The following is a 27,498-nucleotide window of genomic DNA, read 5'->3' on the forward strand; positions in this document are numbered from 1 at the left end:
AAACATTATAATACTTCTATCATGAGTGAGAAAAATGAGGCTGATTAAATGCATTTGTTTTAAGAAACAGATTCAAACTCGACAGCAGTGATGCATTAAAGCAAGAGAATAAAATGAACACAGGAATCCAGTAAAAATCAACCCCCCTCTTCTTGTGTAAAGTCAGAAACTTCTTACGTTTTCTTTTGGCTTTGCAATGATATAAATTCATGGTGACTTTACTGAGATAAAGTGGGTAATACTGCCATCACCTGGACAAAGACACTGATACAAACACATCAGGTCTACTCTCTTCTGTGCTCTGGCTTTTTTTGTAATATTCATATTGTATAACTTTTGGTTCCAGCGTCTTTATTAAACCAAACTAAAGCTCTGTTTCCATATTTCATTTGCACAGTTTGTATATGAAGAACTTGGTGCATTTAAATAAACTTTATCAGTTTTAAATTGTGATTTCACTTCTTGAAACACACTTCATCATAATAATTGTTGTCTTGGTTCTTGGGATCTGTGCAGTCAACAGCCTCAGAGACCAGCTGGATGACATGAAGAAGCGAAACCAAAACTCTCACATTTCCAATGAGAAGAACATTCACCTCCAGAAACAGGTCGGTTACCTACCTTGATGTATGTTTGGTGAGGTTGGGGGGGTGGTCAGCATGGACGATGAGCTCTGTGACATCAGATTACAAGCATATAACATAAAAAGCCTTGAATAGACGTAAAACCAAATACATTAACAGTCACAACAGCTGAAAGTAAAAGCTAATATTTGATGTCCAGCCAGACTGAAAAGATCACTGTGATCTTGTCAAGTCACCTTGTTGGACTCGGAGTCCTTTAAAGGGAAAATATTGGTGTGATTTGTGTACGTGTTCTTCTCTTAGCTGGAAGAAGCCAACACGTTGTTGCGGGCCGAGACGGAGGCGGCGACGAGGCTCCGCAAAGCCCAAACTGAGAGCAGCAAGCAGCTGCAGCAGCTGGAGGCCAACGTGCGCGAGCTGCAGGACAAATGCTGCCTGCTGGAGCGCAGCAAGCTGAGTCTGGAGAAGGAATGCATCAGCCTGCAGGCTGCGCTAGAGACGGAGAGGAGGGAGCACAGCCAGGGCTCGGAAACCATCACTGACCTGATGGGTGGGTGAAACAGCACACGAAGATTTCTTTGTCAAGTCTGCAAACAGTTGTCATTTATGTGCGTTATTTGACTTAATAAAAGTGATACCAGGAATATTACATGTTGTATTCATCGGCGTATCTAAACAGATCTTACAGAATGGTGTTTGTAAAAAGTGAAACCTACTTCTTTACAAACCTATAAAATACTAAACCAATGAATAGGGAGTTGGAGCATCCTCAGTTTAGCAGTTTTACATGGAGCACCAAAATGTCTTGTATTCGTTTTTCGCTCATGCTCCACCAAATTTGACAAAATTCGTCTCGCAATCAGAAAAAGAAACTGCACCTCTGTTCTTGGTTCTCACCTTAGCATAAAGAAAACCAAAAGAATAGATTTGTGCAGAATTTCAGGTTGGATGTCAGTATAAGTCATAATTCTAGGCACATCTGTAGCTGCTGATATGTTTACCTGTATTTTTATGAGGTGGAAATGTAATTACATTCCTCTGAAAGAAGTTCAGTTTCTGTTTTCCTCCTGCTTGCCTTGGAGCTTATATGGCAGGTTTAATAAAGGGGCAGCTAGATGAGGAACAGCAATGTGCCACCCAAATGCTGAGGGCAGTCAAGAGGCTTTTCAGGACTAAATAACTCTGTGCTGTTTGCTGAATGGATTCTGACTCCAGTTCAGTCACACTGTGTGTGTTTGAGAAAGGCTGATGTGAATTAGTAAAAATTAGTTTGTCCAGAGGTGTCAGATAAAACCTTGAACAAATATAGCTGATGTTTTGAAGACAGAAGGGTCAAAGCGGCCTGTTTGCTCCAGTGCGCCTGGACAGTTTGTAATATTTGTGTAACTGTAGGGAGTGTGCTTACATAAAGGCTAACAATTCACCCATAATCTGATTAAAAGCAGCTCTCGGGCTACTTAAGCTGTCACATAAAACCTCTTATCTGACTGCGTTAATTAGGACGTGGGCATCACAAACCATGAGTTCTGCCTTATGAATGTTTGTAGGTCTTCGGATGCAGTGACTTGAGTGTTGCATTTACAAATAAAACACAGCACAGTATAATGAGCTACTTCCTCTAGTTGGTCCAAGAGCTGAAATTCATTTGAACTATGTAAATATTTGTATTAATATAAATATTGCCCTCCGTTGCTTACTACAAGTAACTGGGGGATGTATATGTGTGTATAAATAACCCATTGTGGCACTGTTGGAACAACTAAACATACACTCTTGGTAGTTGCCCTGAACTGCCCCGAGCTTGCTGACCAGAGTCATTATATGAACAACAGGCAAGTAACTTGTATGTGTAAAGTACATTTAAATCAGAGGGAGTGCTTTTTAGTTGAGGTCAGGGGATTAACAATGCTAGTTTACAAGTAAACCTGGAATAAACAAACCAGACCTAAATTAGAAACTCAAAACATGAAAATAAATACACAAATTAAAGGACAAATAATAAAATAATAGTAACTAAAATTGAAATTACAATAGAAACAGCAGACGGACCTCAGACTGAGCTTTAATGAGGGGATAAAATTGACGTTAAGAAAGATTAAAGGACTTACGTATACAAGTTGAGACAGGAATAATGTATTGAAAATGGAAATAAAGATTCTTGACGACTGTGTACGTTTATAGGCTTTAGGGTCCTTAGGGACCAAGTAAATCGCTATACAAATACAGGCCATTTACCGTTTGCCATAGTTTGCTGTTGGGTTAAGCTTTATGTGATCTGTACGTGAAATGTAACTCTGAGGATTCTCGCGGGCTTATCTTGCAGGACGCATTTCTGGCCTGGAAGAGGAGGCCCGTCAGCAGAAACAGGCTTTATCCAAAGCTGAGACTGAGAAGAGGCAGCTTCAAGAGAAACTCACTGATCTGGAGAAGGTAAATCACAAAATCCTGACTGGAAACATTTTTTGCTTTGAGATGCAGTTCCTGGAAATTTGACTTGAGCCTCACGTGTGATCCAAATTAAGTAAAAGTTATGTTAAAAGTAGTATCATAGTGTTTCTTGGAAACATCTGCATCTGGATTTGAGGACAGCATGATTGGACTGTTTGTTCCAGGTCATTTGACATCAGTGAGAAATTATTATTTTATTAAAGCAATCGGGAAAGTCTTTTGTTTTGATTAAAGTGACAAATAATTGATTTACAGCAGCTATTTTCAAACTCAAGCCCACTGTAGGCCAAATAATTATTTTAAAAGACTGCCAAACCTTTAATCACAACTCCAGTCGACACGGGAAGATTAATACAAAGTATTTGCTTTGTTTTGTTTTCATAGATTAATATTAAAAATTGCATAACTGCCTGCTTTTTGACTTTAAAATATCTTAGAGAAATTGAGAAGAAAGGCCTAATTTATTGCAGCACTGTAACTGACCTGTTTCAGAAACTGTGTACTTATTGATTTACTGAGTATTTCTAACTGCACTTCCTTAGAATATACATATAAATGTGAACCACCATGTAGTGACACGACTTTCTGGGCTTGGTCTCAAAGCGTTTGGTGTGAAATTTTCTGACTAGATTTTACTCTGGATGTGACATCTCTGTGTGTGTGTGTGTTTTCTACAGGAGAAGAGCAACAAGGAGATCGATTTGACCTACAAGCTGAAGGTGCTGCAGCAGGAGCTGGAACAGGAGGAGGCCTCTCATAAGGCCACCAGAGCAATGCAGGCAGACAAGAGCAAGATCAAGGTCACCATCGAGGGCGCCAAGTCAGAGTCCATGAAGGGTAAGGGCTCTGATCTTTTGTTTCCACAAGGTTGTTCTTTCACAGTTTGTACCGAGTTCAGGGTTCGAGCTATATAATTTGGGGCTGATCGACAGCTCTGAGTTCACAGATTGCGACAAGATGTACAGAATGAGAAATTTTATTGATTTAACTTTTCAGAAGGGAAATTAAATAATATAAGTGAATAACTCTCATTCAGAGTTGGAGCAGAAGCTGGCAGAGGAGCGAGCTGCCAAACTGCGGCTGGAGAACAGAATACTAGAGCTGGAGAAGCAGAGCAGCATGATGGACTGTGACAACAAACAGGCCCTGCAGAAGCTAGATGAGCTGCGCAGACACAAGGATCACCTTACTGAGGAGGTGAGCGTTTCTGTTCTGCACAGGAGACCAGTGAAGTTTGGGTTTAGCTGTCAAATGTCACCAACAGGAGCTACTTCAGCAGCTAATGTAAAGAGTGTCATATCTGAAATTGGATAGAAGGATAATGAAAAAAGAGCTGATGTGAGTAAAAAACTTTTATTAAATTCATTTTGTTCTTTCAGGTGAAGAACCTGACACTGAAGATCGAGCAGGAGACCCAGAAGCGTAACCTGACTCAGAACGACCTGAAGGCTCAAAACCAGCAGCTCAGTGCTCTGAAAACCTCCGAGAAGCAGCTCAAGCAGGAAACTAATCACCTGCTGGATATTAAGCGCAGCTTGGAGAAGCAGAACCAGGAGCTGCGCAAGTAAGTTTCATTTTGTTGTAACACTTTCCCAGCAGGCACACTGCAGGCTCCTTATGCGGTCAAATTATGAATCATCGACTCATTTTTCTTTTCACAGAGAAAGACAGGACACAGATGGACAAATGAAGGAGTTACAAGACCAGTTAGAGGCTGAGCAGTATTTCTCAGTAAGTCTGATATCTGATCACAGATGTGGATGGGAAAATGAAGACACTTTCATTTGGCATTTTAGGCTTTTTATAGTTTCATTCATCTGACTGAGCGGCCAAAAACTGCTGATTGATTTGCTACTGAATAGTCCCCTCTCTCCTTCTGGCTAAACAGCTTTTCCCTGCCGTGTCCACATTGTGTTTCACTCCTTTCAGCCTGATCAGGGCGCTGCTGTGGCAGTTTTTAAAATATTCAGCTGCCTGTGAGTCAGAGACTCATTCCAACTCTGCTGCCTATAACTGCAGGTGCTCTGAATTGTTTAGCGCTACAGTTGAAGTCCAAGCTGGAGCTTAACTCATTGTAAAGGCAACTCACTAAATGTTTCAGTTGTGTGTAGGGGTCTAGCAATTCTTACGTCCACAATATAGAGGTGCTTTGATATTTATAGAGTAGAGCTACAGGGGCTGCTCCAGACTATACTGTCAAATAACAGTCAGCTATATTACACTGGAGTGACATCTTCCCATATTGTAATGCATTGCTGTTATTTCCTAGTTCAAGCGTAATAATCCAGTAATGTTTAAAGATGATATAGGATAACAAGTAATGTATTTTCCATAATGCACTTAGAAAATAAAGTAAATAAACCGTAGCACAGTCTTATTCTATGGGAACGTAGGCTGTTAAAATCAGAGGGTTCCTTTTATTTCTGTAGCCAATGTATGTTATGCATTTCCAAGAGCTGAATGATGGTGAAGACTTCAATGGGCATCCATTAGCTAATGTTTTTGTACAATGTCAACAGTATGTATCAAAGTGTGTATGCAACATGAAGCCCGAGTGATTCTTTCCTTTACCATGTTCATTATCAGTCAGGAGGAGCAGCTTGTTGTTAGGAAACTTTCTCACCTCTCTGGCCCTCCCATTGGAGATTTCGGCATTAAAGAGTTATCTAGAGTTTTGTTGTTGATGTATTAAGTATGGGGCGTATTTGACCTGTTACCTTTTCTCCAGACTCTCTATAAGACCCAGGTTCGTGAGCTGAAGGAGGAATGTGAGGAGAGGAACAAACTCTACAAAGAAGTGCAGCAGTCTCTGCAGGAGCTGCAGGAGGAGAGGTGAGAGGTTTTTCAGTTTGAAGATACAATTTGAAATAAATTCATCCACTTTAATCTTCGAAAAATGATTAGCAGAAAAACGGTGATGATGAATGTAAGGCTCGGTTCATTTATCTCCAATAAGAGACTCGGGTGGTTTGTGTGGTGGGTTGCTCAGGCTTGCGTTTCTTTTTATTCCTCTCAGGGACTCTTTGGCAGCACAGCTGGAGATCACTCTGACAAAGGCTGACTCGGAGCAGCTGGCGCGCTCCATCGCTGAGGAGCAGTACTCCGACCTCGAGAAGGAGAAGATAATGAAGGAGCTGGAGCTGAAGGAGATGATGGCTCGCCATCGCCAGGAGCTCTCTGAGAAGGACATCACCATCAGCTCTGTGAGATTTTGAGTTTGCGTGAAATAAAGATGATCGAGTTGAGGTGAAAGTCTTTGTATCGTTAGACGTTTAAAGGCTGTTAAATAGAATAACTCGCCACAGTCCTGGAAGTATCACGACGTGTAAATGCAGTGCATCTCAAGCCCAATAAATATGCTCTGAAAATAGTGTGAGATTAGGTTGAGTTTATAGTTCCACAAAAGAGCAGATATGAAAGTATTTGCTGTCCATTGCAGCTGGAAGAAGCTAATAGGACCCTGACGAGTGATGTCGCCAATCTGGCCAATGAGAAGGAGGAACTGAACAACAAACTGAAGGAGGCAATAGAGGGTAATTAGAACATTTAAATGTTTATTACAAGAATTATATATTTTGGTGTGGGTACATAATTTATTTTTTTTTGTTCTCTTCAGAAACTGAGAAGTCGAAGGACTGGGAGCAGCAGATAAGCCAGATGAAGCAGGCATTTGAGAAGCAGCTGCAGTGCGAGAGGACGCTAAAAACCCAGGTCGGTGTTTTTAAAGCAATAACTCACAAGATGAAGAGACAGACTTTCAAGACTAATCCTCCCCTTCATTTACAAATTTTTTTTTACATTTTTTCCCATCATTTTTCTTAAGTTAAGATTGAATCTTATCCCCATCCGCAGGCCGTCAATAAGCTGGCAGAGATCATGAACAGGAAGGAAGTGCGTGGCGGAGGCAGCCGCCGTGGTAACGACACAGACATGCGGCGAAAGGAGAAGGAGAACAGGAAGCTGCAGCTTGAGCTCAGGTCAGAGAAGGAAAAGCTGAACAGCACCATCATCAAATATCAGAAGGAGATCAACGAAATGCAAGCAGTAAGTGAACAGCTGAGTTTTCTTTCCCTTGCAGTGAAACGACACTCTGCTGCTGTATCTCTGACTACGACACTTACAATATGTTATTTCTTCTCATTTTAATCTATAGCAACTGGCAGATGAGAGCCAGATGCGCATTGAGATGCAGATGGCTCTGGACAGTAAGGACAGTGACATTGAGCAGCTGAGAAATCTCCTGCAGACGCTCAGTGTTCAGTCGATGGACTCCGCCAGCGTCAGCAGCGGGCCCGAGTTTGATGCTGATGATGCGTACACAGGTAAGAGCTCAGCCACTAAACAAAGAAAGTATTTCTGACAGTTTGTCTTCACCACAGCTTTAAGGTTTAAGGTCACTTACAAACATCTTCTTGTACAATGTTTACGTTCACTGGCTACGTCACAAAGTGCACCTGCTAAACTATGCCTTTAATCCTACAATCACAAGGCAACAGCTAAGTGCACTGAGGTATGTAGACACGGTTAAGACAACCTGCTGAAGTTCAAATGGAGCATCGGAAGAAAGGTCATTTGAGTGACGTGGCATGGTTGTTGGTTCCAGGTCTGCGTATTTCAGAAACTGTTGTTCTACTGGACTTTTCCCACACAAACATCTGGAAAAGAGAAAACATGCATTGTTTGTCCCTGTGTGAAAATGCCAGGTCAGAGTAATGGAATAACCCTAATTTCTGAAAGTTTCAGAAGAAAGACGCTATAATTCAGCTCAAATTAAGTACTTTCAATCCCAATACAGTCATTTTATCATTAGTGTGTTATGCACAGATTAATGACGATTGGTGATTTGATCCCTGGCTGCTCCAGCGCACATGCCAAAGCATCCTTTGGCAAGATTCTGAACCCTGAGTTGTTCTCGAATACTTTCATCAGAGTGTGAATGTGTGTGGAGGTTGGATGCAAATCACTTAGATGTAGAATAAAGAGAATGGGGGAATGAGGCGTGTTATATAAAGTGCTTAAATGCTCAAGTAGAGCATTTTTATAAAGGTGCATAATGTCTGACTAGAATATTTCACTTTAATGTGATGTGATTTTGTTGATTTCTTCAAACCAAACCATAATGATCTAAATTCTCTTTCTGCCCTCAGAAATGAGGCTCGAGGGCTGGCTGTCTCTCCCCGTCAGAAACAATACCAAGAAGTTTGGATGGGAGCGAAAGGTAGGACTAAACCATTGAGACTGCTTTGACCCTGCAAAACAGCGTGTGACCTTTTTTCTTACCACCTCTGTCCTGTCAATGCAGTACGTTGTAGTAAGCAGCAAGAAGATTCTTTTCTACAACAGCGAGCAAGACAAAGAGCAGTCCATCCCCAACATGGTGCTCGATATAGAGTGAGTATGACACCTGAAGGCACCTCTGCAAAGAAAACAGCTCAGTTTGTATTAACACGTTCTATGCTTTAAACAGAAAATAACACTCCTTTCTGTCACACAGTAAACTCTTCCATGTGAGACCTGTTACTCAGACAGATGTGTATCGAGCTGACTCCAAAGAAATTCCCAGGATATTCCAGGTCTGCCCTAGCTCTACTGAAAATGTTCTATTTCTTTGAGCATGTTGATTGTTTAAAGAGTTGTTGAAGGCTGAAAAAGTTAGATATGTCCTCTTTCCGCTCTCCAGATTCTTTATGCCAATGAAGGTGAAAGCAAAAAGGAGCCAGAGTTTCCCGTGGAGCCGCATCCCATTGGAGAAAAGTCCAATTACGTCTGCCACAAAGGCCACGAGTTCATTCCCACCCTCTACCACTTCCCTACCAACTGTGAGGCCTGCACAAAGCCACTGTGGAACATGTTCAAGCCGCCCCCTGCTCTGGAGTGCCGGCGTTGCCACATCAAGTGCCACAAGGACCACATGGACAAGAAGGAGGAGATCATCGCCCCCTGTAAAGGTAGGACGCTCCTGTTGTTTCTATGAAAGCTGTGTTTCGATCTTACTTACAATTGGTGGGTTTTTAAATGTTTGTGAATTGGAGTGTTACTGAACATTTCTCTTCTCTTCTACCACCAGTGAACTACGACATTTCTACAGCCAAGAACCTGCTCCTGCTCGCCGTGTCCCAGGAGGAGCAGCAGAAGTGGGTGAGCCGGTTGGTCAAGAAGATTCCCAAAAAGCCTCCACACCCAGAACAGTTCGCACGCTCCTCACCGCGGACCTCCATGAAGGTTCAGCCCAGCCAGTCCATGAGGAGGCCCAGTCGACAGCTCCCCACCAGCAAGAGCAGGTAGACTAAAAAGCTGATTTTATGTAATAGACACCTATAGGTGTGATTTTGGATTCATCTATGTTAGCTACGACAGTTAAAGTGGTGTGCAGGAGGTAAACAAATCTCCAGGCTAGATTTCTAATGATTTGAGGTACATACAGTGTGAGTGGAGTGACCTATATAATGCAGGCTGACTAAAAAGCCTCAAAACTGAAATTTTTGTGTATTTGATTAACATACTACATCCAGAAAGTTTAATATTTATTTATAGTATTTAGTATATATTCTGCATTTTGAGTGTTGTGTGTAGGGCTGCTCGATTATGGCAAAAATGATAATCACGATTATTTTCACTGAAATTGAGATCTCGATTATTTGACGATATTTATTTAACCCTTTAAGACCTACCATAGAACCAAGCCCGTCAGAGCTTATATTATTTTTTTTTACATGCTGTAGTGCCATTTTTGGGAGCATTTCAAGTTGCTATACATCAATACAACTGTTATAGCCCATATTTTAATAATATGTATGCATTAAGTCCATAGTAACTACATTAATTGCAAAAAAGTGCAATAAACTACAAAAAAATTGAAAATCATTTTTGTTTTTTTTACATATATTTCTACTTGGGGAAATTTAAGAGGCTTATCCCTCAAAACCTTAAATACAAAAAAGTTGCAAAAAATAGTTTCCCACCACAGGAAATTTATTTTGAGTGTCTTCATAGTTTTGTTTTGGAGATACAGCAATTTTTATATACTGCAGGAAAAACAAAAAACAATCCTATGATGCAAATTTGCAAAGAAAACAGCATCAAAATAAACTATTTCCAGCTGTGCAGTTCGAGTTCTAAGCATCCCAGAAACTATTCAGAAAATTCAAACATGACTTATAAAAACACCAGTATAGGCTTTTAAGGCCTACAAGTAAAAAAAAAAAACTACATTTTCCGTGAAAATGACGTCACTTCCTGTTTCGGGCAGGAAATGGCGGACATGCAATAGTTCGCGCTGACGTCTGTTTCAATGTGGGAAGTGTTACGAACAGCTGATCGGATCGGCAAAGCGTGTTTCTGGAATATTATGTTTTTGTTGCTGCAAGCGCTTTTTATGCAATTTTTGCAAAGCTTTATGTGGAAGGAAACCGTGACCGAGGACAAGCTGATGGCATAAGATGTAAGTTTCATATGCAAAAAAAATTATTGCGCTAGCTTACATGGTTCAGGTTCTACAGGGATTTAAAAATAGTTACACAAAACAGAGCGTGCTGCTCTGACTGGCTTTAAAGGGTTAACAATAACAATGTATTGAATAATGACTTTAAAAAATAATATAAAATAGTGTGCAAATACTGATAACCGTGCAAATGTTTGCAATATAAAAAATAAATAAAAAATGTAAACATTAGGGGTGTATCGATATTGAACCGTTCGATACAGTGCTTTCGGTTCGGTACGCATATGTATCGAACAATACAACATTTGTAATTTATTTTATAAATTTTCCTTCTGACGATGCTGTCTGTGTTGAGCGCTCAGTGAATCTGCGTTCGACTACTCCGCCTAGGCTGCACTGTCGAGCGCAGATCCACTGAGCGCTCAACACAGACAGCATAGTCAGAAGGAAGAGCGCAGGGCAAGCTAGCGAGACAGAAGTTAAGCTCTCCTTGCAACAGGCAAGTTGAACGTCATTCAGATCTGGCGTTTGGAATTATTTTGGTTTTCATGTGACGTATGACCCTGAAGGTAAGCGAGTCATGGACTAAAGTAAAACAGTATGTTGGATGTGCCATGCAATGCTCAATTACATTGGTGTGAACTAGTGTGTTAGCGCAGTTAGCTCGTTAACGTGTTGGCCGTCTAGCCCCATGCACGGAGTGATCGGCGGTAGCTCGTTAACGGAGATTTGCCGTGTTGTGGCGTTAAGGTCATTTCAACGAGATTAACCTGAAAGCACTAGTGGGAACACAACGAATATGACTGCACATTTACGCTGACATCATCCTAGTGCAAAGACAAAAACAACAAGCATGCTACTAACTTTAGCCGAGTCATTTAGACAGCTGTTAGCACATGATTCTCCTTATGCTGCTGAGAATATAGCCCAGAAGAAGCGGATAGTATAGCTTTTATTTTGGAAAGAGCCATTTCTCTGTAATAAACTCTCTTTTCCAAAGATGAGTGATTCCTCAATCAGATACAGGGCTTGCAATATCGCTAGCCCGACGTCCCGGAGCTAGCGATTTTTTCAGTCGGGCTACCAAAATCTTTCTCTTCCCTGCCCGTCGGGCTATTGTAGGAAAAATATATGTCAATGCTTTTGCATTCTTTCGGAAATGTAGCTGGGTAATTATGTCATTGGCATCGGTGAGCCACTGTCAATATGTGACATATTGAAGTCGCGTTTGAATTTGCGCTTGTTTTTTTGCTTTCACTTTGCAATCGCGCGAACTGTGTATAGAGAGCGACAGCACTGATCTGTGAGTGATGATAATTTGTGCACCAATTCCTCTGACATCGTCTTATTAATCGTTAGCTTACTACGCAAACATGACAAGTGAAATCTCCCGCAGCAAGCTTAAACATGTGAGAGGTTGATCGCGCAGAGAATCACTGAGCTTATGTGAGTGCGTGTGTAAAAGCATTTCAGTTCTGCTGAGCCAAATAAGACAGGTCAGGGTGAAGAAGTGACAGCCAAAGAAAAGCTTACCACAAAACGGAGAAGTTATGACAAATCAGACTATAAGGCAAAAAGAAAGTGCAGCTTTATGGTTTCATGGACAAAAGAATTTCTGTGGCTGCAATATGATGAGCTAAATAACCAGGGCTGCACATAAGTGGTCCGCAGGTGTGCATTCGCTGTCAAAATAAAAAACACGCACAAGGGTTAGGGTTAAATTTAAAAACTGTACTTTTGAGTTAAAATATATATTTATAATTTTAATAAATGACAAATTAAAAATGCATGAACATTTTTTTTTTGTATCGAAAAAATATCGAACCGTGACACCAAAGTATCGAACCGAACCGAACCGTGAATTTTGTGTATCGTTGCACCCCTAGTAAACATCTATGTTTAGTGAACTTTGCAGTGTTGCTCTGTGGTGCAGCTATGACACCGTAGCAAAGTTTACACATTATGTCTACTTGATCCACGTCTGACTCCGCGAACCCATAATGTTTCCACACCACTGAAGTTTTTTTTACCTCTCTTTTCAACCAACAGCAGTCACTCTCCTCTCCAAATAACTTCTGCTTAGCTTTCCGAGCTTCCCTCGGGTCCTCTTAATTGTTGTGACGCGTGTTCGAAATGCAGAGAGGTGCACTCGATTTGCCACACGGAGCAGCGCGAGAGTAAAGCATGAGGGAGGGGCTAATAATCGGCTCAGTCATTTTTAATGATCGTTGAAAGCCCAGATCGTAATCGTGATTAAAATTCGATTAATTGAGCAGCTCTAGTTGTGTGTCACAATTAATATGACTGTTTCTCCATAATGGCCTGCTGACTGACCACAAAAAAAACCTTTAGGCAACTCTTGCTTTAAAATCACTGACTGAAAGTCCCGTTCTGACCACTTATAATAAAGTGCCTTCAGTGCACTCTACATCTCATCCACTCTTGTCAAAACAGCACATCATGTGCACAGGCTACAAATGCAACTTCAACAAGCAATCTTAAAAAAGCGACTGATGATCTTGAAGGAGAAAAATTAGCGTATTGATTATTCAGCTTTGGTAAGAACTCTTTTTAAGGTGTATTGAGGTGTTAACCTGTGAGGCTTTGTTCTTTATGTACAATGCGTGTCCTGCAGAAGTTGAGGAACTGTTGTCATTGTCTGTCCTGGTCCAGTCCAGTTCTATGTCTCAGGATTTGCCCTCATACAACCCCACAGAACAGACTTGAGTTGTGTGCAGTAACGATTACACGGCCATGAAAACTAATCTCCCCTTTCAGATTGGAGGACTCCAGTCTCCAGGACTGGCACTGGGCGTTGGATGATATAGATGATGACTGTTCCTCTATACATTTCTGATCACCACATTTGGTAACACTGTGTGCAATGTGTGCTGTGCAGTGCCTGCCATTTAAAAAACCTTAAAAATGTCTGACCTCAGCCCTCGCAGGTCAAATGGCTTCAAAATAAAGCGAGAAGATTCCAGCAGTACCTGGTACAAATGACAGCTCCTTCCTTCTCCTCCTCCTCCTTGTTCTTCTTTTGACCAGATGTTTCCCTGTAAACATCTCAACTTCTCAGTGTGTGTATGTTTGTTTGTTTTGGGTGTCACTGAGGTGGTGCAGGTGGTGAATATACTCTGTATTATGGACCTTGAGCCACGTAGTTTGGGTGGATTTGCTCTTTTAAGAGTTGGGATCACTTGGGCACTGGGTGTTTTGAACTGGACAAAAATAAATTGACACATAAACTCAGGAGAATAAGTTCTCAGGTTTGTCTGAAGTTGCCCTTTCTCACACAACAAGAGATAAGACAGGACTTTTTCTCACGGCTGAAAAAATTCAAGTTTTAGCGAGGCAGCACTCTGCTGCGACTCGCTTGAACAATTCGCTGCTGTATTCCCGCGCAGACTTTCGATTATTTAATGTTGATCTGTCCTCAGACTGTGAATAAAATATGATGACCTGAGAAGCGAAGCCAATCTTGGAACCACATCAGCTAGTCTGCCGATTTGGCCTCTTGGAATTTTGGACAATTTGTTGGGATGTCTGGTTTAGTTAGAAGAAATCCAAGCCAAGATTTTTCATTTCTCATGTTCCAGGCAGTGTCTACAAATGCAGATAAACTGGAATGAACTGAAATTAATTTGGAGCAAACCTCTTTTGCTTTCCACACAGGCTGTGCAGTGGACGACAGTAAGAAACCAAAAGGTTTTCAGGACCAAAGTCATGCAGATGCTCTTCATAGAAATTAATTCAGAATTGACTTGCCGTCTGTCTCATGGCCAGCAGAGAAAATTACTAAGGCTCACGCGAACACCTCAATCAGCACTTTTTTTTTGGTGAACTTATGGATCAAATCAGTGGTTTCATTTATTACAGCATGTTCTCAATTTAGATAAATATACTGGTTTAGGGTAAGACCATCTTGTGACTGACAGTTCGTCACAGGATGAGTGTGGAGTGTCGTCACCCTTAAATCATAAAATGTATAAGGAAAATAATAATTGAAAAAAACAAGATGGCAATGGCTGAAATGTTCTGCTCGGTGGCTATTTCCATCTTTTATATACAGTCTGTGGACATAGGACTTGCTTAAAATCCAAATTAGGATCATTGTATATCTTGGTAGGACTAATGCATGCTTAGCCAGTTTGTTTACTACAAAGACTTTTAAATCATTTGAGTTTTTTGCTGAGATAAAATAAATGTAGAGTAACGATTAAAAATGCAGCTTCTTACATTCGGTCTGAAAATCAGCCAGGTCCTTGATTTGGTAATTGTATGAAATGATGCCTTCGCTGTTCCATTCAAATCACAGCCCAATCTTTTAATCTTCCTGACATCTCGCTGCATATTTGCTGAGATTAACTTGCATCTGTTTCTCTCTCTCCCTCCAGTTAACCTTGCCCGGGAGTGTGGTGCATCGACGAGGTGGTGGGAAGAGTTTCTTCCTAAATCAAAGACTCTATACAAAGCTCCGTTTGCAGATCAGCACACTGGACTGGTTTCTCCACTGCCCACTCCACCCTGTCCCGTTTCAGCCTGCGAGAGTTACCAAGTCTGGCATTTTCCATTTTTATTCAGCTTGTTTCCAAGCCACTTAGCAAGCTCACCTCAGCATCTGCCGTCTTTACAGCAAGCTGGGCGTCTCATAAACATATAACCCAAGTCCTCTCCTGGGTCCTTGGCGAGAGCACTTGTGCAGCTCTTGGATGCTGGAGTAGCTTGTTCGGCTCCCACACAATGGAGGATAGCTCTTATGAGCCTGACCAAGGCTGACAAGAACAGGGGAACACTTACCTTAACAGTTCTCTCCAGGACAGATAGTTCTGTCTGATTGAAGCAGCCAGCAGGAAACCACCTCCACACCACCTTTGAGGATTCTCATGGCCAAAAGAAAAAAAAGACAATCTTGTGTTTAATGATTGTGAACAATATGAAGGGTTTAATGGGGGAACACTACACTCAGAAGAGTCTGTATTTTTGTTGGCTTATGGTGTCTGTACTTTCAAACTCTTTAACATGATTGTAGCTTCTTGCTTTTCACAGCTCTGCTTTCAGGTGCGTGTCCATGGGGAATCTTGAATAAGGTACTTAGGAACCAAATGAGCTGTGACTTCATGGAAAGTCATTAAGGCAGCAAATGAAGCCCAGCTTCCTCTCGGATATGAGCAAATAATTCTCAGAGTGCCTCTTATTCAGATTTCTGACTCATGCACACGCTGAATCATGGATTTGACGTCAAACGACTACAAAGGGAACAGAATCCTGCTTGAAATGGCATTAGATTAAGACATGAAGTCCTCACGATCCCATAATCTCTGCAAACCTGCACTGTCAGTTCTGAGGGTTAATGTTTACTGAATTCAAAGGGGTGCACCGTTAATGCTTTCTGATCCGAGCTCGGCTCCTTCTGTTGTTTTTGAATGTACATCTGGGCTTCACCAGAGACGACACACAGGCATTGTATTATCCAAGTATACTTGACTGAAGCCGCGCCTTTCATCACAAACTACTCTGAGTGAACTTGCATGCGTTTGCTTTTTCACCCACATGCCTAGTCATTTTTAGTCAGTACCAAAAGTGAAAATGAGGGAAGTTAACCAATAAGAAGCCGAAATAATGAAGGTATCCAATCATATCCTGAAACCATGAGTGGAAATACTGAGCAGCACTATTCCATTGAAGTTTTTTCTAAAAGTGTTTGTCCTTATTTTTGTATTAAAGGAAACCAAACTCTGAGTTTGGGCACATTGTCGTATGTATGTGACTTAGTTAGCAGGTGGAGAGTAAACTGAGTGTGTGTGTGTGTGTGTGTGTGTGTGTGTGTGTGTGTGTGTGTGTGTGCACTCTCCTTTAACCAAGAAGCATGTTTTATACATATAAATATACACAGTATATATTTTACATGCCATACAGTGCACATTATATTATTTATACAGCCTTGTCAACTTTGTATTTAAGGGTTCTACATCCAGATTGCATGTTTGCTATCAAACAGCTCTATGATAATAACCACTTCAACAATAAAGACATGGATGTGCCTTCTGGTTTTGGATCGTTTTTCTGTTTTAAAAATGTTAGACGTTGTCATTCTGCAGAGGTGTACAACTATGGTGAACCAAAAGTGCCAAAATAAAAATGTGCCACAAAAAATATTAAATAGTAAGCAGTTTTGTATAATAAATATAAATTGTGACAAATTGATATTTTTGATTTTATTCCACTGTTTTTTGTTTTGTTTTTTTAGGCATATGGAATCCTCCGTATTCTGATATTGAGTCCAACACAAGCTGTCAGTCATACTCAAACTACTGAAACACGAAAGAGAAACACATTAAATAATACCGAAATCTAAAAAAGAAAATTCTTGGCCTTCAGACAATAATTCTGAGTGCTACAGTGACGGACTGGACAGGCAAAAAGAAAATTCTTTGTGGCCGAGCTGTCATTCCCAATCGCTTCTGCTTTGTCATGACGCCACTAACTGGAAATTTAGTAACAAGGAAATTTCACATCTGGACTTGTTCCACAGGTGGCATCCTGTCAAGGTACCACACCTAGGTACTTGATTTTATACACATGTAGAAGTGATAGGAACACCTGGATTCAATGATTTGGATGGCTGAGTGAATACTTTTGGCAGTAAGAAACAATTTTAAATGGCTCTACAAAGTATTATCACTTTAACCTTCCAATTACACTATTTTTCTTGAAGGATATGTCAGAGGTCAAATTTGATACTTTAAATCTTTACACAGTACTTTCTATATGTTGCAAAAATGACCACGGTAATAAGAATCATAAGTTCTAAGGGTTTGTTTTTTTTTTTTTTAAATCAGTTTTCTAACAATGAAGCACTGAGTTGACCTCGGTGAGTATAGGCCAAATTTCAATGGATTAACATGACACCAGTGACCTGGTTCCTTACATTCTCGTACCATGACAGCTCATCTGTTCTTTCTCTTTTAAATGAGACATTGAGTCTCAATGTCTACCTGACTACCTGCATAAATGAAGGTTAAATCAAATCTGTCCAAATATTTTTTTCAGAACTCTGCAGGTTCTTGTAGATGTTATCCCTTAATGTTTACGCTGGCCTTTTGATTAAGTGTCGCTGAGCTGGCAAGTTTGTTCATTTTCCTTGTGTCTCTGGTTTAATTTGGTGTATCTGGGAAATGATGGCGTCCACTCATCTTTTACTGGCGCGCAATATAAATATTATATATACATATATATCCCCTGCAAGTTTAACAGTTGCAATCAACTCCAGGTGTTTTATCCTCTTAATCTGTCATGGAATAATGAGGGAACAAGTCTCACCTGGGCATGGAACTGCTCGTTAGCTAGCTGTCCAATTAATTTTGAGCCTCTGAGAGGACCTTGAATACAAATGGCCTGAATACCAAACAGTCTCTGCAATACTTTTGTTAAACCATATTGATTAAAACTGAAAGTCTGCACTTCAGTCAAATCCTGTTTGATTTGAAATCCACCGTGGTGGTGTCACAATCACAAGAACTGTGTCTTTGTCCAGAAACATGGTGAGTTACAATAAAGCAAATTAAATCACATCAATCTGAGATTGAATTTGTGGCATATTTCATGCAATGTTTTGTTTTGAATTTTGGCAGTGTTGAGCTCCCATACTCAACTTTCTATTTTAAATTAAATGACCTCACTGTAAAAAGGTAGAATTTGGTTTATTGAAACAGTTCAGAAAATAACTTTACATATACAAAAGCTTTTCCAAAACAATTTACCCGGAATAGGATCGTTTCACATATACGTGGGGTCGTGTCTAACAATAGATTTTTTTTTTTCCACAGACTGTATGGCAAAGCATTGGTCTCTCTTCCTATCAACAGATTTTTACAAACTGGAATGTTATTCAAACAAATGTGTGGCTTTAACAGGGAAGACAGACTATATAAAAAATCATCTCTCTGCTGATAGACCTCTTGTTACCCGTCAGTTTCATTTTACAGTACTGGTTGTGCCTAAAGTGACCCAGTCGTCTTTGATCTGCAGAATCCAGTGTTAAACACTTAGTCTTTCTTCTTGGAGCTGCTGCCGCGTCTCTGATAGTGGAGCACAGTGAGCAACACCCACAGGTTCAGCAGGGTCATCGCTATGAACCGCACCAGAACTGTTGCAAAGAGAAAAGATGATCAGAAACACGGAAGCTGACAGCGACGTCTCTGAATCACACAAGGACAGCAGAGCTGGAGTTACAAATGGTGACTACTCGGAGATACTCCAGGTAAAAGATGCCTGAAATCCTTTGGTCTTATAAGAAACTGCAGGTTTCCGGTGATGTGTAAATTTGTATGACAGTCCTGTTACTGACGTTCATTATTGTAAAGAAGCAGCCCTTTAGACCTGCCAGTTTAATTAATTATGACTGAAAGTTAGCCATTAATACTAACCAGACTCCGGTTCTCCTCCTCCTATCCTTAGCATCCTCCTTGTGTCCTCCACTACATCCCCAAACCTTCTGTGTGGTCTTCCTTTTTCCCTCCTGCCTGGCAGCTCCACATTCAAAATCCTTTGTATAGTACATCCACAATCTCTGCTCTGCACACGTCCAAACCATCTCTCCCTGATATTCTCATTTCTAATCCTGTCCATTCTGGTCTCTGCCAATGAAAATCTTACCATCTCCAGCTTCACCTCCTGTCTTTTTGTCAGTGCCACCATCTTCAAACCATACATCATAGGAGGTCTCACTAATGCTTTGTAAACCCCACTTTTACTCTTGCTGAAATATAGAAGTATGATGCATTACTGATAGATTACTGAACGGGCCCGGGTGGCCTCATCCGCACTAACGTCCCTTTTTGTTTTAAAGCAGTCTAATCTAAACGAATTCGACCGCTAAGTATAAAACAAAGTCACTATTCACTTCCTTGTGGTTTTTATTTATTTAGGATATTTCCCAGAGAAGAGCACAAAAAATGCTCGTTTTAAATCTACGATGGTTATTTAGAAAACAAATCATTTTTCCTTGAAGTGTTCATTAAAAATTCTGGGATGCAACACCTCCCACAGTCATTAGTAATTCAGACAGACTTACCCTGCACGTCTCCAGTTGTCACTGTGGTGGTGTAAATCCGAGCTGAAACAAAGAGGAAGCAGAGTTAATGACATCCCTGTTACCCGACAGAGCGTCTGATCATTCATTAATGAAGCGTTGGATTGCTCATTTATTAAATTGGGGGCTGAATAAACACTACCGTGCATATTCATGAAATGAAAGAGTAGACTTGTTACTTTAGGGAGGGGGATTTATGTGAACTGATAAAAGTGCTTAACAGGATTCAGTTTGACAGCGATAGGACTGCAGTATGAAAAGTAGCAACAGTATCCTTGGCACGTTTTCATGCTGCAGTTTGTTACAATTTCTGATAATCACACCGTATTTGCTTTTTCTTTTTTTCTTTTTTTAAGCTGAGTACAGAAACAAGTTTAAGTGATCTACTGAATATAGACTCAGGGCTCAGCTTTAATTTGAGGAGTTAAATTTAAAGTGATTCCAGTTGTTGTTTCTACCTTTAATTTTAAAATGCAACTCGCTGGGTTTTGAATAGGTGATCGACTCGCCTACTATAGAATATTCCACTTAACTTTCAGATCCCCTTGAGGTGATTTTGCAGTAAGTCTTTGCTGCATTTGTATGAATCTGAGCAGTTTATCCCCACGAACAGCGGTTATGTAACATTTTTACAGAGTTGGATTATGAAACCTCCACATTTCTTTTCACAAGTTGATCTTTATCTATCAAAAGTCTTCTCTTGATGATGACCTTTGTGAATGGTTTCTTCTTAATCATGGAAAGGATCCTGGGATCATACACCAATATAAACTGTGTACATCCAGGTTGTAGGGCTCACTAGCTCAATTTTCCTCTCAAATCAGCATTAATGTGTTCTTGCTATCTTTTGCTTGTATTTGGCTTTCAAATAAAATTAGCAGTAGATCTTTTAATTCCTAAAGTTATTATAATTTTTGAAGAAATTGCTGAGACTTCTCCACAAAGACTACTGAATTACTTTTTAACGTATTATGAATGAATGGTAAAATCCTCAAACTTAACCTCAAAGTTTTTATTTTAAACTAAGTTATAATACTACAACTTCAATGTCGTTTGGTACACAGCTAAAAAAGAGAAATTTTTTTCAAAACTGTGCCAGTGACAGCTACGAACTTAAATGTATATCTAATCATACAGTGGGGAATGCAACAACAACAAAAAAAAAACACAGCGAACACTGTTGGCTGGTTAAACTCACCCATACACGTGTAGGTAGCTAGAGCCCAGGAGAGGGCACTAACCTGCCTGCCGTCCTTTGACCTCCACAGGCATTGCAGCTGGGCAAACTTACTGGCTGCACTAATAAATGTGCACAGGCTCTGAGAGGAGAAGGAGGTCAGATTTCATGTGATAACAAGCTGAACATGGAGCTGAATTTCAAAAAGTTTCAAACACCTTCTGCTGCTTCGGTCAAACTTTAAGAGGAAAGGATGTGGAGGGTTCGCTGCTCTCACCTATTTAAGTGCAAAACGCCCTGAGACATGTTCATCTCATTAACCAACCGGGCCATTTGGCATTTATAAGGTCTGGGTGAGAAACACCGGGTGAAATGAGGTCTGTATAAGTTTCTTCTCAAAGCTCCACCTCATTGCCCCTGACTGATGACATGCCATCTCTTTGCTGACTCTGTCTCTCACGCACACACTGACTTATGATTGATTTTAAACAGGTTTATTACCATAGCCAAATCTATGATCCACTTCTCCAGAGTCAGGAGCCTCCAGCCTCCCACAAACCTGAGCACAAGTACGTTAAGGCAGGGACACAAAAGTCTAATGGGTCATTGATTTCTGCACAAATTGAACGAGCACTTTCACATCAATTGGTGCGATAAGTGAAAGGATACACCACGGCGTAGATGAGGCTCTGCCGCAGGCTGCCGTTGTAGTGAAGAATCAGGAGGAGGAGGATGACGTCTGAGGACACACGGCGGGTTATAACTTGCACCATTTACAGCTCTGTTTGATTTCCATTTCAAGGGCTGCTGATATTTGCAGATGCTTCAGAGTGTATTCAGACTCCTTCTGTTTTTTCCAACTTTATTTTGCCCATCTCTCTACCCTTAATTACACTTAATGAAAAGTCTTAATTTCCTCCACCACTGCCACGGGCATGAAGTTGCCAATCATATGTGCAGCTTTACTAAACAAGATACGTTAATATGACTGAGCTCCTTTTGAATGATCTCAATAGACAGAGACTACAGAGAGCAACGCGAGGCATTTAAGACTGAATGATAAACTAATTAAGGAATCTGGATCTAAGGCAAGGTTGAAAAAAAGACACTTGCGGAGATAATTATAAGCAGAGGAAATTTATGTAACAGCATAACTTACCTTGAGCAATGAGGATGGGATATTCCAAGTAGGTTGGCGGTGGGTAGTCGTAGTACATCTGATATGTTACAAAAACAATGAACCTGTAAAGCATATGGTGTCAGGTTATTAAACTGGAGGTGTTTTGTTATATTCAGTACTGATTAAAATGAGAAACAATGCTCAGGGGCAAACGAGCCAAAGAATCAGTGGCTGCTTAAAACTTGATGTTGTGGGAAGGGATTCACACGGGGAGTCAACAAGCAGTTTCTGAGCCAAGCGGCGGCATGATGATCAGTTCATTCACTCTTTTATGAGAGCAGCTCGACTCGGTGTGCTCAGCAAACACGATGAATCAACAGTGGTAGCCTTCAGCAGGAGAAGGTCTCCTCTATAGAGGGCTGAACTGACTGCAATCAAACCGTAAAGAAATCAAGATGCCATTAAATGTGCCAATAGTTGTTTTTTTTGTTTGTTTTTTAAAATCAAATGAACTAATATACACTCAACAAAAATATAAACGCAACACCTTTGTTACTGCTCCCATTCCCCATGGGATGGATGTAGAGACCTAAAATTCATTCCAGATACACAATATAACCATCCCTCCCAAACAGTGGTCACAAATCAGTCCAAATGTGTGGTAGTGGGCACATCTGCTATATTGAGATAATCCATCCCACCTCACAGGTGTGCCACATCAGGATGCTGATCTGACATCATGAGTAGTGCACAGGTGTACCTCAGACTGCCCACAACAAAAGGCCACCCTGGAATGTGCAGTTTTGTCTCACAGCAAAATGCCACAGATACCACAAGCAATGAGGGAGCGTGCAATTGGCATGCTGACAGCAGGAATGTCAACCAGATCTGTCGCCCGTGCATTGAATGTTCATTTCTCAACCATAAGCCGTCTCCACAGGCGTTTCAGAGAATATGGCAGCACATCCAACCGGCCTCACAACCGCAGACCTCGTGTAACCACACCAGCCCAGGACCTCCACATCCAGCAGGTTCACCTCCAAGATCGTCTGAGACCAGCCACCCAGACAGCTGCTGGAACAATTGGTTTGCACAACCAAACAATTTCTGCACAAACTGTCAGAAACCGTCTCAGGGACGCTCAACTGCATGCCCGTCGTCCTCATCGGGGTCTTGACCTGACTCCAGCTCGTCGCCGTAACAGACTTGTGTGGGCAAATGCTCACATTCGATGGCGTCTGGCACGTTGGAGAGGTGTGCGCTTCACGGATGAATCATGGTTCACATTGTTCAGGGCAGATGGCAGCTGAGAATGTCCCAGTTCTTGCATGGCCAGCATACTCACCGGACATGTCACCCATTGAGCATGTTCGGGATGTGCTTGACCGGCGTATACGACAGCGTGTACCAGTTCCCACGAATATCCAACAACCTCGCACAGCCATTGAAGTGGAGTGGACCAACATTCCACAGGCCACAATTGACAATCTGATAGACTCCATGCGACGATGTGTTGCACTGCATGAGGCAAATGGTGGTCACACCAGATACTGACCGGTTCTGGGTCCCCAGACCCCCAATAGCGCAAAAAACTGCACATTCCAGGGTGGCCTTTTGTTGTGGGCAGTCTGAGGTACACCTGTGCACTACTCATGATGTCAGATCAGCATCCTGATGTGGCACACCTGTGAGGTGGGATGGATTATCTCAATATAGCAGATGTGCCCACTACCACACATTTGGACTGATTTGTGACCACTGTTTGGGAGGGATGGTTATATTGTGTATCTGGAATGAATTTTAGGTCTCTACGTCCATCCCATGGGGAATGGGAGCAGTAACAAAGGTGTTGCGTTTATATTTTTGTTGAGTGTATAATTTTTTTATAATTTGCTTCTATATTTAGCTACCTTTATATCGATTAATTTTCCATTTTGTTTATCAGTGTATTATTTTTCCCATTCAAGTATTTTCCTTTGCTTTTCCCCCTAAACATCTATTATTCCATTTTCCTTTTTTTATTTTTCATCTCTGCTAAATTATGCAAGTGTGCTTGCAGATTGCAGTGGTTAGAAATGCATAAAGGAACGTAAAAAGACAAACAGAAATGTTTGCAGAGATAAATGAAGGGAAAATGAAATGGAAATAAATACAATGTCAGCGCTCATGAATGCAAAGATAGGGTGAGGAGCAAGTTAAGGCACTTTAGGAGTCTGACTTGGAAGACTTGGATTTTATAGGTAAAGAAAGAGAGCTCTGTGTAGACCCAGGAACCAGGAGAGAGATTACAGCTGTCAATTGGCTGAGGACCACACTGGCATCACCTCCTAACTAGGGAGAGGGAGGTTTGAACTCCTCTGCTTAGACTGTTGCTCTTACAGCCCAGACAGGCAGCACAAAAGCGGATGGATGGATGGATGGATGTACTGAATACATCAAAAATTTAAAAAGAAAGCAAATGAACTGAGATATTCATGCAAAGACAAGTAAATAAAAAAAGCAAGTAAAAGCATCTCAATTCATGTCCCATTTTATAAAATACATTTATACATACAGTTTACATTTGGGGCATTTGATGACATAATCCATTTTTACTTCTGCACTAATGAGTTTGTTTTGATTCTGGCAGGTTTGAGCCTCCCAGCCCTGTTATGCAAGCCACCGTACAGATGCATACATGTGCACACAGAGAGATTCCCACAGTGTTAAATAAACAGTATAACACAATAACATCATATGGTGAAATCAATAGCAGATTAACCTATCCACTCTCAGATAGGCTTTATTGTGTTGGGACTTTTTTTTTTTTGTTCCTAGGAAGAGGTAGTGATCAATAAAGCCAACTGCCAGTTAATATAATCTAGAATAGAGCTATTTAATATTGGCGTGTGTGGAAATGATTTTCCACTAGTGACAAAACCGTTCATGCCGAATGACAAGAGTGCTTTTCTTTGCTGCTTTGTAGCCATGCTGTGTAGATTACTACTAACTACATAAACGTCTTCACTGTTTCAGCGTGGCATGCACAGTGACAGCAAGCTAACGCTTACCAAAACAGTGGGGACATTTCAGACAGTGCAGCCACTGCCAGGCACCAAGGAGAGAGAGAAATTACGCAGACTTACAGACACGGTCTTTATCCGTCCTGCTCCAACAGTGAAGGTAACCACAACACTTCCTGTTCAATGCATAAGAAGCACTTCAAGCTCTAATCTGCTGCACTGATTCAACAGCAGACTGCACAAAGCTTCACACAGAGCCAGCCGAGGCTGACTCTTACCCCGTTTTTAATCATTTAACCAAAATCTTCAGCTGTGCAAACAAAGCACAATTGTTCAGTGTTGAGCCTTCGCAGTAGGATTATATTTTTCATTTTAAGGTACTGTAGTTTTTCAGCTGTTAGGAACACAATCTCTTTGTGTCCTATTTAAGTTTTAATCTGTAAGAAATACTCATTTCTTTTATCAAAGTGAAAGTGGTATTTATGCCAAAATGTATTGCTATACATCAGCGATTCTGTAGGAGTTTTAGGATGGGGGTGTCAAACCTGTTCTCCATGAGCTGCCCAACGGATCCAGTCTGACCCCCTGGATGGCTTTAGTCACTCAACTTTTATAATGAAATGCACTGCTAATCCTGCAATCTGGATACTATACAGGAGTAATACATCTATATAAATGGAAATACAGAGTACTATTATATTGGAGTATAACTTGTGTGTTTGGTTCCAAAAGCTTATCATCTGAAGGCAGTTTTGGTCTTTAGCAGACTTACTGTGAACAGTACAGTTGATTTCACACAAAACAGAAATATTGTTAAAATGCTAAAATATGTCTTAAAAGCTCTCAGTCCGTCTCTCCATAGATAAAACATGGACAAAAGTACATAAAGCTTAACTATGGCAAAATGTGTTGACTGCAATGCTGAGGATGTTACATGATAACCATTTTCAGGATGCTACTGAGGCCTAATGTGACCGAATTTTTTATACTGTAATGTTAGCTAATGGAGAGCACTTTGTCTGCAACAGTTTGAGGGTGTGTTGGAGTAAGAAAAGAAATTTCTTTAGGGATGAAGTTTGCACTTTTTCTCTGTACCTGCATGGGTTCCTTCCACAGTCCAAAGAAATGCAAGTAAGATAGCACTGTGTTATACTGAAAATGCAGGATAGGTATTGCCGATACTGATACTTATGACGTATAAAGGCAGCTTGTGTTGGGGAGACCAGTGTCATGATTTATGATCAATCATCAATTTGAAAATTATGTACACATCTCAATGAGCAATAAAATCAAACGTTTCGGGTTTTCATGTATTTTGAAGCTGATTTTTTTTCGGGGGAGGACACCTGAAACTTGCCTCTCTCTAAAGCACTTAGTCAACTTCTGTTGTATCAATATGCTGTAGAACTAAGTATCGGTCCTATCACGCTAGTATCGAGTCAATACCAATACCAGCGATTCTATCACCTGTACTGTAGGGTTACGCGGTGATTGTAACATTCTGACTTACTGGTAACATTCAACGTTGTTAGAATGTTACCAGTAAGGTGGTAACTTTTAAACATCGTTTATCCAGCCTTTAAGGAGAAAGAATTTTGGTAACAAAGACAACACCAGAGCTTTTAGTGTTGAGCGTCTCGCAGCGTTTTCAGAAGAAGCATTTGTAGCTGCTCTCTGACAGGATGAGTCCGCCTTTACTGCTGAACACCAACCACAAGTGAGGAAGAGGAAGACGTCCCATCATCACAGCAGCTTGAAGTTACTAAATTACATGGATACTCGCACACGTGAACAGATTATGTAACAAAATTTAAGAGCAAGAAACAACAACAAAAAAAAAACATCCCAGAAGCGGGACAGCAGCCTACCCGATCAGCTCCAGCAGAAGGCTGTTGAGGCTCACTCCGGTCGTAGATTTCGCTCGCATCAGTACAAAGATCTGCGGGAACTTGAGCACCATGCACACAAACAGTGTGCTGAAATTCGCGATGTGCAACAACGTGTCGACCTGCTGCATGTTGTAAAGAGAGGGATTACAAAATGTAAACTTTAGATTGACAGATCTATGCTAATTTCTATCAAAAAACGACCCGCAGGACCCTACTGCTCTGCCTCCACAATCAGACTGCTCGAATTTACAAAATACTTCCGCTTTGAACTTTCAAAATAAATGTGACTGTGACTATGTGGAAAGCGTTAGAACTTTTAGGCTATAGTCTGAAACTTAAAGAAAATAAACAATTATATGAATGTGTGTAAAAAGTAAAAAAAAACAAACGTCTAACACAAATCTATTCATAGAATGATAGAGACTTTCTTTTATTTTGAAAGTGCACCTGTTTCACCTCCTCTTCTTAGCCGTTAGCTTGGCAGGTTCCCGTCAGACGGCATCTTTTCTCACTTCCGTACATCCACTGAACGCTGATTGGACGGCACACAGCTTCGCCCGGAGTATTTGAAATCTGTACTTTCTGAGCACGGAAAATCATTTCCTCTCATGAGTCTGGGCCTGCGCTGTAGTTTTTGTTTTGTTTTTAATATTTTCATACTTTGCTTTTCTAAAAACATCACAGAAAGCACCAACGTAGGAACTGTTACCATGTTACAGGCAAACTCCTCAATTGTTGCCTTG

The 27,498-nt window shown here is 40.9% G+C and overlaps 2 protein-coding genes across 3 annotated transcripts in view; one reads left to right on the forward strand and one right to left on the reverse strand.

Annotated features, from left to right (window-relative positions):
• Window positions 1–16,377, forward strand: part of rock2a (rho-associated, coiled-coil containing protein kinase 2a) — a 45,565-nt gene extending 29,188 nt beyond the window's left edge. Inside the window, exons 14-32 of one of the 2 annotated variants that reach the window (XM_085390783.1) lie at window positions 517–608; window positions 888–1,134; window positions 2,908–3,014; window positions 3,710–3,869; window positions 4,069–4,229; window positions 4,412–4,596; window positions 4,694–4,763; window positions 5,761–5,864; window positions 6,049–6,235; window positions 6,472–6,565; window positions 6,649–6,743; window positions 6,885–7,076; window positions 7,186–7,354; window positions 8,180–8,250; window positions 8,335–8,423; window positions 8,527–8,605; window positions 8,713–8,980; window positions 9,100–9,313; window positions 13,413–14,841. In XM_085390783.1, coding sequence (XP_085246909.1) covers window positions 517–608; window positions 888–1,134; window positions 2,908–3,014; window positions 3,710–3,869; window positions 4,069–4,229; window positions 4,412–4,596; window positions 4,694–4,763; window positions 5,761–5,864; window positions 6,049–6,235; window positions 6,472–6,565; window positions 6,649–6,743; window positions 6,885–7,076; window positions 7,186–7,354; window positions 8,180–8,250; window positions 8,335–8,423; window positions 8,527–8,605; window positions 8,713–8,980; window positions 9,100–9,313; window positions 13,413–13,476 — 2,648 coding nt within the window. In that variant the 3' untranslated portion in view covers window positions 13,477–14,841. Of the gene's footprint in view, window positions 1–516; window positions 609–887; window positions 1,135–2,907; window positions 3,015–3,709; window positions 3,870–4,068; window positions 4,230–4,411; window positions 4,597–4,693; window positions 4,764–5,760; window positions 5,865–6,048; window positions 6,236–6,471; window positions 6,566–6,648; window positions 6,744–6,884; window positions 7,077–7,185; window positions 7,355–8,179; window positions 8,251–8,334; window positions 8,424–8,526; window positions 8,606–8,712; window positions 8,981–9,099; window positions 9,314–13,412; window positions 14,842–14,870 lie in introns of those variants that run through there. The other variant, XM_085390782.1, reaches the window with a different exon arrangement.
• Window positions 16,378–18,157: 1,780 nt separating this feature from the next.
• Window positions 18,158–26,991, reverse strand: slc66a3 (solute carrier family 66 member 3). Its single transcript, XM_085391950.1, has 7 exons — window positions 26,735–26,991; window positions 21,904–21,986; window positions 21,414–21,483; window positions 21,246–21,303; window positions 20,766–20,886; window positions 19,550–19,591; window positions 18,158–18,622 (listed from the first exon to the last, which is right to left on the reverse strand). Exons 1-7 carry the CDS (start codon window positions 26,881–26,883, stop codon window positions 18,522–18,524), a joined length of 624 nt encoding a protein of 207 aa, XP_085248076.1. The 5' UTR covers window positions 26,884–26,991; the 3' UTR covers window positions 18,158–18,521.
• Between the last annotated feature and the right edge of the window lie 507 nt (window positions 26,992–27,498).

This window comes from Rhamphochromis longiceps, linkage group LG19 (assembly GCF_057381845.1).
Source record: "Rhamphochromis longiceps isolate RC_006_pf linkage group LG19, R_longiceps_female_GT1.1, whole genome shotgun sequence".
Lineage (NCBI taxonomy): Eukaryota > Metazoa > Chordata > Actinopteri > Cichliformes > Cichlidae > Rhamphochromis > Rhamphochromis longiceps.

Excerpts from the sequence above, each read along its gene's own strand:
- slc66a3 (XM_085391950.1), bottom strand. The coding sequence starts at position 26,883 with ATGCAGCAGGTCGACACGTTGTTGCACATCGCGAATTTCAGCACACTG. Across the intron at positions 21,304-21,413 it reads AGCCTCATCTACGCCGTGGT|GTTTGTGGGAGGCTGGAGGC; the intron begins GTATCCTTTCAC and ends ACTTGTGCTCAG. Across the intron at positions 19,592-20,765 it reads AGCTACCTACACGTGTATGG|CTCGGATTTACACCACCACA; the intron begins GTGAGTTTAACC and ends TCTTTGTTTCAG.